The 14,084-nt window shown below is 48.1% G+C and overlaps 1 protein-coding gene across 6 annotated transcripts in view; it reads right to left on the reverse strand.

The window, feature by feature from the left end:
- Nucleotides 1-14,084, reverse strand: part of LOC120928425 (C4b-binding protein alpha chain-like) — a 232,455-nt gene that overhangs the window by 136,745 nt on the left and 81,626 nt on the right. For all 6 annotated transcript variants that reach the window (XM_040339524.1, XM_040339522.1, XM_040339521.1 and 3 more), the window contains one exon: nucleotides 1,923-2,102. In XM_040339524.1, coding sequence (XP_040195458.1) covers nucleotides 1,923-2,102 — 180 coding nt within the window. The remainder of the gene's footprint in view (nucleotides 1-1,922; nucleotides 2,103-14,084) is intronic.

Raw genomic sequence — 14,084 nt, forward strand, 5'->3', positions numbered from 1 at the left:
TAAAAGATGAAAGATCGGATCACACAGCACAATCATTCAATCTGCAACAGACAACCAGGACTCCCTGTTCCTAGATTTTTTATAGACCTCCCTGTTAGGGTGCCCACGTGTCCCGGATTGCCCGGGACTGTCCTGCAATTGACATGTCTGTCCCGGGTGCCGGGCACCCTCATTCCGGGACAATACAATGTCCCGGAATTAAATAGAGGACACAGCCACCCCCTACTAACTAATATCTACATTTCTGGAAATGGTTGCTAGGGCTGGGGCTGCCTGGCGTCTTGCAACCAGTGCCAATTTACTCTCAGACAGTGAGACCGGGAGCGAGGCCTGCGCCTAGTGCAGCACTGCTGTCCCCACCCACCTCGGCACCCCCTCCTTCTCCGGCACCCAGTGGCAAGCAGTAGGGACTGGTGTGATCTTCACTCTCCAGATAGCGACGCCACTCCTTTCCTTCTACACACGTGGCTCATGCAGAGGGAGTGACGGCAGCACTGCATCTGGTGGCAGGCTATGGGTGAAAAGCGGCACTGCAGCTGGTGGAAAGTGGCACATTCCTCCTGACAAATAACCTGCCGCCAAATTCCCCATCAACCCCAAGACTACATTACCCCCCGCCCCCTCATCTTTTTTTGGGGAAGGTGAGAGAGGGGGTGTGTCCCTGAATGGCAGTGTGGAAATGTGGTCACCCTACTCCCTGTTCCTAGATATTTTATAGAACAGTTATACACTGTACTGATTTATGATCTTAGAAGGGACATCTAAACACAGGAAAAGGGGCAAAAGGATTTCGTCACTTAAGAGAACAGAGGGTTGGTGGATCAACAGACAGAACACCTTGCAACCACAAGGTTTTAAAGCGGGAGTTCACCCAATTCGTTATTTATTTCTATTTTCCCCTTAGCTTCATGCTCGTTTTGTCTAGGGGAATCGGCTATTTGTTTTAAAATATGATCCGTACTTACCCGTTTTCGAGATGCATCTTCTCCGTCGCTTCCGGGTATGGGTCTTCGGGAGCGGGAGTTCCTTCTTGATTGACAGTCTTCCGAGAGGCTTCCGACGGTCGCATCCATCGCGTCACTCGTAGCCGAAAGAAGCCGAACGTCGGTGCGGCTCTATACTGCGCCTGCGCACCGACGTTCGGCTTCTTTCGGAAAATCGTGACGCGATGGATGCGACCATCGGAAGCCTCTCGGAAGACTGTCAATCAAGAAGGAACGCCCAGTCCCGCAGCCCATACTCGGAAGCGGCGGAGAAGATGCATCTCGTAAACGGGTAAGTACGGATCATATTTTAAAACAAATAGCCGATTCCCCTAGGCAAAACGAGCATGAAGCTAAGGGGAAAATGTGTTCGCTATGGGTGAACCTCCGCTTTAAGAAGGACTATGACTATGATTTGTATCCCTTCTTGTAAAGATCACAGCTATGTATATAAACTGGAAATGATTATGCTTTCTTTTTACTTTAGATATATAAAGAAAAGTGTATTTAACACTAAAATGTTGCAAGTATTTAATAAAAAATTGTTAATTGGAATGTGGATATGAATGCCTATGATGACCAGTATGAGTTTGGCTATGAAGGGTTAATGGACTCTCTTGATGCTAATGCAGTGGATATTTAATGGTGTATGGGGGTCACTAGGATACAGTAGTGGGACTTCCAGTGTGGGGGATTTATCTTGATGTTTTTCATCTGTCTTATTCGCATTGAAAAAAAGACCATGGCATGCGGGAAACTGTTGCTCAGCTGAAATTTGATATGATTTGGATTGCACTTGGATTACAAGTAAAAGTGAATTTGCTTTTATTGGACATCATATCCCTTCTTTGTTTATATACCTGTTGACGTGGAGTCTGCTAGATGCCTTTCATGTTTATATGTTTTATTTATTTTTTTACTGGAATGTACATAACTTACCTTTGCAATCAGGGGCATTTGAACTCCATTCCCCATCCTCCTTACATGAGACAGAGCTTTCACCTATAAGTGCCAAATTTCTATTGCAGGAGTACGTCACAGAGTCCAGGTAGGAATATTCATCCTTTAAAGGATAAACTACACCATTGATAATATCTGGTGGTGGTGGGCATAGCTGAGCTGAAATTAAACAAATAAAAACCTGTATTAAAAATATAAATTCTGCCTGTACTGTACATTATATCAAAATGTAAACTGAATTAAACACTGCATGAATAATAATAAAAAGGATTGCTTACCGTGTCTGATACATTAAAATATTTTCAAAGACAGTACTGTTTAACTGTATAATAATCCCTGTTAGGGGTAAGTCTCCCTAAAGGAGCCCCAAACAACAACAAAGTTCTCATCATACCGTATTTTATCCAAAGGATTTACCCTCACTTCCTGTCCTGATGAAGTGAGGTAATATCTACAACAGGGACACAATGCACAGGAACACAGGGAAATGAAAATTTGATAGGGTTTATAGCAGGGGTCTCCATACTTTTCAAGCAAAGGGCCAGTTTACAGTCTTTCAGACTTCAGGGGGCCGGACTCTGACCAGTCGGGGTAGAAAATGCCCCAGGGCCGAGCATCAGTGAGCATAAACATGGCCCCAATGTTGGTGGGCAGTAGGAGGAGGAATTGTGCTACATCATTGCTTTTCGTCTAAGAAATAGTGCCCCATTGTTGGTGCCATTGGGAGGAATAGTGCCTCATATCATTGGGAGAAATACTGCCCCAAGGGCCGGATGTAGGCTAGCAAAGGGCCACATCTGGCCCTCGGGCCGCAGTTTGGAGACTTTACTAAAGAAAAGCCTTACTATTTACTGTTTATTTGTGTTGACATTGAAGAGTTACCCCACCTTCTGTTTGTAAAATATCGTCAGCAGGACAGGAACTGAGGGTAAATATCTAACAAGGCCCCAGATAGCAGTTAAAACTCAACAGGTGCTCTAACCCTTCCCCATTCTCTCAAAAAATAAGAAGAATGTAGGATATGTACAAAATTAGGTATATGCAATAAACAGGGGAGGGCTGGCAGCCTTAGGCTGGATGGAAAGTCCAGTCAAATGGCCCATAGAGCGTGGAAACGTGATGGATTGAGGAAAACCGTCTAAGATTTTTCATGATCACAAGAGTCCGCACAGAGGCTCCCCTTACATCAGAGTCCGCACAGAGGCCTCCCCTTACATCAGAGTCCGCACAGAGGCCCCCCTTACATCAGAGTCCACACAGAGGCCCCCCTAACCTCAGAGTCCGCACAGAGGCCTCGCCTTACATCAGAGTCTGCACAGAGGCCTCCCCTTACATGAGTCCGCACAGAGGCCCCCCCTTACATCAGAGTCCGCACAGAGGCCTCCCCTTACATCAGAGTCCGCACAGAGGCCTCCCCTTACATCAGAGGCCGCACAGACCCCATATACATCAGATCTGATGTAAGGGGTGTTCTGGGAAACTTTAAAGGTGCATGCTGTGGACTATTGTGTAAAGAGGGTCTCTTCTCACCAAAGCCTGCCCCCCTCCCCTTTAACAAAGTCCACAGAGCACCCCTTTTTATACACAGGGAGGCAGGAGAGACTAGAGAGGGTGAGCTTACCAGGATGGAGGCTGAGGCGCAGGCAGGCTGTCTGATGCTTTTTTTGGTTCAAACTTCCTGTCCAGTGCCCGCACATGCCCAGGGAGTGTGGGCGGGGCAGACTCAGAAGGAGGCGGAGCAGATGAGCTCTATCTCTCCTCGTATCTGTGCAGAGAGAGAAGGGGATTCAGCGCTGGTTTGCGCTGAGGCTGAGCTATGTGTGATGTAGATATATTCGCCAGCACACCAAGGATCATTTTAAAACGTCCAAAACATTTTAATGCATAGAAACGATCACAGAAAGAAGCAACGTTTCGAAGTCGAACAGGACCTCTTCGTCAGGCAAGTGATGAGCTATGTGTGAGACGAGACATAGCTCAGCTCTGCAGCCATCTACCTCGGAGCTGACACAGGCACGGCTGCACTGTGGGAGGTGAGCAGCGGCCGTGACCTGTGTTAACAGAGCTCCAGCAGGCATATTCCTGCTCTGCAAAAACAGCATTTGATAGTGGCGGCCGGTGGCTGTGCATAGTGTCACCAGCCCGGGGGGAGATTTCCACCCTGCCCCCCCTGCCAGCCCTCACCGGTATTAAATGTACCATGTAAAATAATTTATATACAACATTTCAAAACTGAAGAAACAAGAAAAAAAAGTAGATTACATTTCCAGTATGCGTGAAATATCGAAAAACAGACTTTTGGGAAAATTAGTTACTAGCACCATTAAGGGATCAATTAGATTTTTTTCCCTTGTAATTTACAAGTTATGAAAAAAATAAAAAGTCTATCATTGCTGACTTCCTTCTGGAAAATGTAGTTGCCTGACCACAATGCTCACCTTTTAGCATTCATTATCCAGAAACAAGTACACAGATAGTGAAACAGAAACTCTTGATCTACATACTACAACTAATGCTGACCATACACTATACGAAAAATCGTCTGAAATTCTGTCATTTGGCCAGTTCGTTCGTTTTCGGCCAGTTAATGGCCACAAAATCGAAAATTGTTGGGAAGTTTGAGCCGAAAAAACTAAGGACAAGTTTGGAAGTTTCTGCAGAGCGAACAATAAATTGAAAGGTTAATGTGCTTCCTGCACTAGGTATATGTAAAAAAAAAAAAAAGATTCATTTATGTTCACTGAACGATTTATCGGTCATTACATGATGGTACTATCCAGAGGCGTACCTAGAGCATTTGGCACCCGGGGCGGATCCTATATCTGGCACCCCCCACAGTAAAATGTAAAAACACCCCACTGCGTCCCCTGCATCCTTCAATATCTCTTTGTCACTACTGTGTACCCCTCTCCACAACTGCACCTCTGGACCCCTTTACATTACACAGCACCCTGCACCTCTGGACCCCTTTACATTACACAGCACCCTGCACCTCTGGACCCCTTTACATTACACAGCACCCTGCACCTCTGGACCCCTTTACATTACACAGCACCCTGCACCTCTGGACCCCTTTACATTACACAGCACCCTGCACCTCTGGACCCCTTTACATTACACAGCACCCTGCACCTCTGGACCCCTTTACATTACACAGCAACCTGCACCTCTGGACCCCTTTACATTACACAGCACCCTGCACCTCTGGACCCCTTTACATTACACAGCACCCTGCACCACTCGACCCCTTTATATTACACAGCACCCTGCACCTCTGGACCCCTTTACATTACACTGCACTTCTGGACCCCTTTACATTACACAGCACCCTGCACCACTGGACCCCTTTACATTACACAGCACCCTGCATCACTGGACCCCTTTACATTACACAGCACCCTGCACCACTGGACCCCTTTACATTACACAGCACCCTGCATCACTGGACCCCTTTACATTACACAGCACCCTGCACCTCTGGACCCCTTTACATTACACAGCACCCTGCACCACTGGACCCCTTTACATTACACAGCACCCTGCACCACTGGACCCCTTTAAATTACACAGCACCCTGCACCTCTGGACCCCTTTACATTACACTGCACTTCTGGACCCCTTTACATTACACAGCACCCTGCACCTCTGGACCCCCTTTACATTAAACAGCACCCTGCACAGCACCCTACACCTCTGGACCCCTTTACATTACACAGCACCATGCACCTCTGGACCCCTTTACATTACACAGCACCCTGCACCTCTGGACCCCTTTACATTACACTGCACCCCTTTACATTACACAGCACCCTGCACCTCTGGACTCCCTTTACATTACACAGCACCCTGCAAAGCATCCTACACCTCTGGACCACTTTACATTACACTGCACTTCTAGACCTCTTTACATTACACAGCACCCTGCATCACTGGACCCCTTTACATTACACAACACCCTGCACCTCTGGACCCTTTTACATTACACAGCACCCTGCATCACTATACCCCTCTACATTACACAGCACCCTGGACCTCTGGACCCCTTTACATTACACAGCACCCTGCACCTCTGGACCCCTTTACATTACACAGCACCCTGCACATCTGGACCCCTTTACATTACACAGCACCCCTTTACATTAGACTGCACATCTGGACCCCTCTACATTACACAGCACCCTGGACCTCTGGATCCCTTTACATTACACAGCACCCTGCACCTCTGAACCCCTTTACATTACACAGCACCTCTATATCTCTTTACATTAGACTGCACCTCTGGACAGTGCAGACCCCCCCCCCTACAATACGGAACCCCCCATACAGATACCACTCACCTACAATACAGAACACCCCCCTACAATACAGAACCCCCCACAATACAGAACCCCCCCACAATACAGAACCCCCCTATACAGATACCACCCCCCCACAATACAGAACCCCCTCATATACAGAACCCGACCCCCTATACAGAACACGCCCCCACAATACAGACCCCCCCTCATATACAGTAACCCCCTATACAAAAAAAAACCCACAATACAGAACCCCCCCTCATATACAGAACCCCCCCCCCCCCACAATACAGAACCCCCCCCTCATACACAGAACCCCCCTATACTAACCCCCCACAATACAGAACCCCCCATACAGAACACCCTCCCCCCACAATACAGAACCCCCCTATACTAACACCACCCCACAATACAGAACCCCCCCATACAGAACACCCCCCCACAATACAGAACCCCCCCTCATATACAGAACCCCCCTATACAGAACACCCCCCCACAATACAGAACCCCCCTCATATACAGAACCCCCCTATACAGAACACCCCCCTCCCACAATACAGAACCTCCCCTCATATACAGAACCCCCCTATACAGAATACCCCCACAATACAGAACCCCTCCTCATATACAGAACCCCCCCTATACGAACACCCCCCCACAATACAGAACCCCCCCTCATATACAGAACCCCCCTATACTAACACCCCCCCACAATACAGAACCCCCCATACAGAACCCCCTCCCCCCACAATACAGAACCCCCCCATACTAACACCCCCCCCCCCCATACAGAACACCCCCCCACAATACAGAACATCCCCTCATATACAGTACACTCCTCATATACAGAACACCCCCCCTTACAATAGTGCAGACTGCAGAGTGACTGTGACACCCCCTTGTCTTCAGACTCAGCGCGCCGCACAGAGCAGAGCACTTGTACGGAGGAGGAGGGGGGAGGCGGCCGCAGCTTCACACTCGGCTGTGTGACTGTCAGACAGAGACAGTCACAGCTGAGCCGATAGTATCAGAGCCGCGGCACTGCCACAGAGAAGGGGGATCATTGCGGCGGGTCCCGGGCGGCGGGTATAACTTGGGTACGGCTCGCATACCCCCCCCCCTGAATAGCCCAGGCTGTGTTTTACCTAGTCTGCCATGCCGTGCCATCAATCATGCTGCCACCGCGGCCGCGCCATGCCTCAGTCGCGGAGGGGGGGTGTCGGCCTGACACCCCTAACAGGGTGTAGCACCCGTTGCGGCCCCCCCCGCCCCCTGCTTAGGGAACGTGCTCTCTAAGTCCGTCGGAAATTCCGGGGGGAAAAGTCCGATGGGGCATACACACGGCCGGAAAATCAGATGAAAAGCTCCCATCAAACTTTTTCCATCGGAAATTCCGACCGTGTGTACGCGGCATAAGTTTGACCGAGATGGGTTGAATTAAACTGATTGCAGTCATTCATTTAAATCATGTGAGTTAAAAAAAAAAGTGAAATTTCTGTAGCGCCTGGTTACTTCCAAGTACCGGTGCTATTGAAATTTAGAGGGTGATCAGAGTGCTAATGTAAAGGGGACCTCTGGACCCCTTTACATTACACTGCACCCCTTTACATTACACAGCACCCTGCACCTCTGGACTCCCTTTACATTACACAGCACCCTGCAAAGCATCCTACACCTCTGGACCACTTTACATTACACTGCACTTCTAGACCTCTTTACATTACACAGCACCCTGCATCACTGGACCCCTTTACATTACACAACACCCTGCACCTCTGGACCCTTTTACATTACAGAGCACCCTGCATCACTATACCCCTCTACATTACACAGCACCCTGGACCTCTGGACCCCTTTACATTACACAGCACCCTGCACCTCTGGACCCCTTTACATTACACAGCACCCTGCACATCTGGACCCCTTTACATTACACAGCACCCCTTTACATTAGACTGCACATCTGGACCCCTCTACATTACACAGCACCCTGGACCTCTGGATCCCTTTACATTACACAGCACCCTGCACCTCTGAACCCCTTTACATTACACAGCACCTCTATATCTCTTTACATTAGACTGCACCTCTGGACAGTGCAGACCCCCCCTACAATACGGAACCCCCCATACAGATACCACCCACCTACAATACAGAACACCCCCCTACAATACAGAACCCCCCCACAATACAGAACCCCCCCACAATACAGAACCCCCCTATACAGATACCACCCCCCCACAATACAGAACCCCCTCATATACAGAACCCGACCCCCTATACAGAACACGCCCCCACAATACAGACCCCCCCTCATATACAGTAACCCCCTATACAAAAAAAACCCACAATACAGAACCCCCCTCATATACAGAACACCCCCCCCACAATACAGAACCCCCCCCTCATACACAGAACCCCCCTATACTAACCCCCCACAATACAGAACCCCCCCATACAGAACACCCTCCCCCCACAATACAGAACCCCCCTATACTAACACCACCCCACAATACAGAACCCCCCCATACAGAACACCCCCCCCACAATACAGAACCCCCCCTCATATACAGAACCCCCCTATACAGAACACCCCCCCCACAATACAGAACCCCCCTCATATACAGAACCCCCCTATACAGAACACCCCCCTCCCACAATACAGAACCTCCCCTCATATACAGAACCCCCCTATACAGAATACCCCCACAATACAGAACCCCTCCTCATATACAGAACCCCCCCTATACGAACACCCCCCCACAATACAGAACCCCCCCTCATATACAGAACCCCCCTATACTAACACCCCCCCACAATACAGAACCCCCCATACAGAACCCCCTCCCCCCACAATACAGAACCCCCCCATACTAACACCCCCCCCATACAGAACACCCCCCCACAATACAGAACATCCCCTCATATACAGTACACTCCTCATATACAGAACACCCCCCCTTACAATAGTGCAGACTGCAGAGTGACTGTGACACCCCCTTGTCTTCAGACTCAGCGCGCCGCACAGAGCAGAGCACTTGTACGGAGGAGGAGGGGGGAGGCGGCCGCAGCTTCACACTCGGCTGTGTGACTGTCAGACAGAGACAGTCACAGCTGAGCCGATAGTATCAGAGCCGCGGCACTGCCACAGAGAAGGGGGATCATTGCGGCGGGTCCCGGGCGGCGGGTATAACTTGGGTACGGCTCGCATACCCCCCCCCCTGAATAGCCCAGGCTGTGTTTTACCTAGTCTGCCATGCCGTGCCATCAATCATGCTGCCACCGCGGCCGCGCCATGCCTCAGTCGCGGAGGGGGGGTGTCGGCCTGACACCCCCAACAGGGTGTAGCACCCGTTGCGGCCCCCCCCCGCCCCCTGCTTAGGGAACGTGCTCTCTAAGTCCGTCGGAAATTCCGGGGGGAAAAGTCCGATGGGGCATACACACGGCCGGAAAATCAGATGAAAAGCTCCCATCAAACTTTTTCCATCGGAAATTCCGACCGTGTGTACGCGGCATAAGTTTGACCGAGATGGGTTGAATTAAACTGATTGCAGTCATTCATTTAAATCATGTGAGTTAAAAAAAAAAGTGAAATTTCTGTAGCGCCTGGTTACTTCCAAGTACCGGTGCTATTGAAATTTAGAGGGTGATCAGAGTGCTAATGACTCTGATTCCAGATACAATGTTTGAGTAGGGTCTCTGTTTCAGCTTGGCTCATTCTGTTTTTACGGGGGTGTTATCTCACACTAAAAAGGTTTGAGTGATACTCCGGCTGCCAGGTCAGTGAGAGAGTACGCTAAGCCCACTCAGGCAGGAGTGGTACGGAAAGTGTTACGTATGGGAGCAGGACTGTTCCAAATACTACGCCTGAATCTGCTGTTCTCCTTCTTCTTTCAAACTCTATCCTTTTATCACCAGTTCATCGTTTTTACCCGGCCGGGTAATAAAGAGCACAGCAAAGACACCTGTTGCGGACATTCCTTTACAATTGCTATATGCACCATTCACCCCTAGGAATTCGGAAGCGCCACAAGGTAAATGTGCCACCCAAAACAAACCAGCAGCTCCTCCGGGGGTAGTGCTACATTTCTATTCCCAGGAATTTTGGTGAAATTATTAGAATAAAAAAATAAAAGAAATTGTGGTGCTTTTTGTTGCTTTTAAATGGTATAATTGGCTCCTGATGATTAGGAAGGTGCTTGAATCCTAATCTTCAATCAAATGAAAATAAAAAGTGGAAAAAAATATTTGTAACAAAATATGGTCTTGAGGCTACTGCACTCTGTAAGCTATTTTGCTCACCCTATATAAAAAAAAAAAAAAAATTAAATTAAATTCGGCATAGTAGCGCGAGCTACAGTATGCCTGTCTGTATTTTTTTTCCCCCGTACTCACTGTTATATCGTACATAGAAGATTCCGGGGAATGGGCGTTCCTATGGACAGGGAAGGTGATTGACGGCCGGCCGTGGCACGTCACGCTTCTCCGGAAATAGCCGAAATAGGCTTGGCTCTTCACGGCGCCTGCGCATAGCCTGTGCGCAGGCGCCGTGAAGAGCCGAGACCTACTCCGGCTGTCTTCGGGGAGCGTGACGTGCCAAAGCCGGCCGTCAATCACCCTCCCTCTTGCTAGGAACGCCCATTCCCCGCGGCAGACGGAATCGTCTATGTACGATATAACCGTGAGTACGGGGATAAAAAAATTAAGACCGGCATAGTGTAGCTCGCGCTACTATGCCGGATTTTATGCTGAAATGTTGTTCAGCAGGGTGAACCACCGCTATGCAAGACCTTTGTTCTCTATTCTCTGTTTTGTACGTGGCATACTATTTTTTTTTCAATTTCTTTATTAGATTAGGTACAGGCAATCACAGAGATATGCTGAAACTAGGGTTGTCCCGATACCACTTTTTTAGGACCGAGTACAAGTACCGATACTTTTTTTCCATGTACTCGCCGATACAGATTACCGATACTTTTTTTTTAATGCAGCCCTTTGTCCCCAAATGCAGCCTTGTCCCTAGATGCAGCCATGTCCCTAATGCAGCCATGTCCCTAATGCAGCCTTGTGTCCCCTAAAAGAAAGCCAAGTCCCCCCCCCCCCCCGCCGCTGCCGACATCTAGTTGATCAGCGCTAGGGGAACATAACAGCTTTCATTTGAATAGCTGTGTGTTGCCCGCCGCGCCTCGTCATGTATAGACACCCCCCCTTGCCCGGGCACTTTGATAGACAGATCACCCGTCCAATCCTGGGACGGGTGATCTGTCTATCAAAGTTTCTGGGCAAGGGGGAGTGTTTATACATGAGGTGCGGCGGGGAACACACAGCTATTCAAATGAAATCTGTTGTGTTCCCCAAGCGCAAATTAACTAGATGTCGGCAGCGGCGGGAGGGGGGGGGACTTGGCGGCAGCGGCAGCAGCTCTCCTCTCCGCCCCCTCTCCACACGCACTCCACCCACACTCCACCCCCTCTCCACCAGCTCTCGGTAAAAAAAAAGTATCGGGTCAGGCATCGGGAGCATTTGCGCGAGTACATTATCAGTATTGGTCCCAATACCGATACTAGTATCGGTATCGGGGCAACCCTAGCTGAAACTATGGCAAAGGGAAGGGTAGGGGAGAGAGTCTGAGAGGGCGCAAACAAAAGACTGTTACTTGGAGAGATCCAGGGTGGGTAGGGTGGGGGAGGGCTTTTTTTATTTTTTTTGGGGGGGGTAACAATTTTGCATTTTGCATAAGCGGGGCCGGTAGTGGCAGCCCGACTCCGTCTGAATTTGTTTTGTATGGATTTTTGTCTAAAAAAAAAAATCTAATAAAGAAATGTACATGGCATACTCCTAACCATTGTATTCTAGAGCTTCTGTTGTAGGTTACATACTACTGCCCGCTGCACACCTCACCCTACATTGCATATGCCTTTCCACTGCACTCTTGTACACTATGCTATACATCACATACTCCTGCACACTGCATTTAATATGCTATCTGTTGCATTTTCTTAACCCCTAATAAGTTGTGCTACACATTAGCATACTCCTTAATTCTGCTATCCATACATTTTGCTTTATGCTACATACTCCAGGCTCCTGTATTCTATATGCTATGTTGTACATACTCTTTAGCGCTGCACTCTGTAATCCATGCTATACTTTACATATTTCTGCACATTGCACTCCATATGCTATGTTATGCAACACATTTCTGCCCAGTTGTGAATGCATGTTCTCCCTGTGTCTGCATGGGTTTCCTCCATGTACTCTGGTTTCCTTCCACACTCCAAAGACATGCTGGTTTAAATTGGCTCTAGTATATGTGTGTATAAATGTTAGTTACGGACCTTAAATTGTAAGCTCCTTAGGGCAGAGACCTATATGAATGTACAATATGTATGTAAAGCACTGCAGAAATTGATGGTGCTATATACAATAAGTACCTGTAATAAATAAAATTAATTAATTACTGAATCCTGCCTACCACACTCTATTAGCCATGTTGTAAGTTGAAAACTGCTTTAACCTGTAACTGTATGCCGTGAGTGCCATACTTTTGGCTTCTTCACTCTTTAAGCTGTACTGTATATTAAATTACATACTTCTGCCCACTGCACTGTTTTGAACATTACATGCTTCCTTCCACTACACTCTCAATGCAATGTTGCACATGACATACTCCTGAACATTGCACTGTAAATCCTATGATGTACATTACAAAGCTCTGGTTCCTGCAAATAACCCCTTAGGTTCCACAGTGAGTAAAACAAGCATGCTTTACTGCATATAAAGACTGATTTTACTTGTGTGGGTCTAGTAACACTTTAACATTGGATAGGATGTTTATCTCTAAATAGTCATATGGTTGGTCATTTATCAACCTTAGAGACGCATTTTAATACCTGTTTCCAAGGATTAAAGCAAAGGAGAAAATCATAATAAAAAAAAAAAAACACAAGAAAAGATCAGGCACTAACATGGGAAGAGCAAAAACAAAAAAGATTTTACAAAATAATGTTCAGATCCGCTAGAGAAAGAACCATTGGAAAGGGTAACAAAAATACATACAGTATATCAAATAAACTCTATGGGCCATATTCTCAAAGAATCTCCGCCTGCTTCGCTTCGGGAACTTACACTCAGCTGTCCCAACTTACTGGAGCAGGTGTTGTATTCCCCAACCACTTGCTCCATAAGTTGGGACAGCGGAGTGTAAGTGTCCCGGCGTAGCCTGGCGGATCTCCAAGGGGGCGGCTTCTATTCAAATGAAGCGCCCCCCCGATGCAAAAGAACTGGGCATGCGCCGGGCTGCAAAAAGCCCAGTGCGCATGCTCCAGTTCTCGGCGGAAAACGTCAATGACGCCGACGTGTGCGTCATTGACGTAAAGTCGTATTCAAGAACGACTTACGTAAACGACGTATCCGACGAAAAAACACGACGGGGACCCCGACGCCATCCGTAACATGGCCTACGCGAGACTTGCGGAAACTTACCCCTCATATAGCAGGGGTAAGTTTCCGCTTACCCAAACGACGTTAGCGACGGTTACGCGACGCGAACTCGTTCGGGAATCGGCGTAGAAGGATCATTTGCATATGCAAATGACTCCTTCACGTAAATGCCATCTAGCGGCGGCCGGCGTCATTGCATTTAAGATCCGCCAGTGTAAGATGGCGGATCTTAAGTGTATCTATGCAAAAATTATTCTGAGAATCAGGAGCATAGATACACTGGCCTAAAAAGGAAGTTACGATGGAGTATCTGACTTACTCCATCGTAACTTCTCTGAGAATATGGCCCTATATCAGCACTTAGAACTTGTGCTGTGCTCACACAATATGAATATAATTA

This window comes from Rana temporaria, chromosome 2 (assembly GCF_905171775.1).
Source record: "Rana temporaria chromosome 2, aRanTem1.1, whole genome shotgun sequence".
In the NCBI taxonomy this organism is placed as follows: Eukaryota; Metazoa; Chordata; class Amphibia; order Anura; family Ranidae; genus Rana; species Rana temporaria.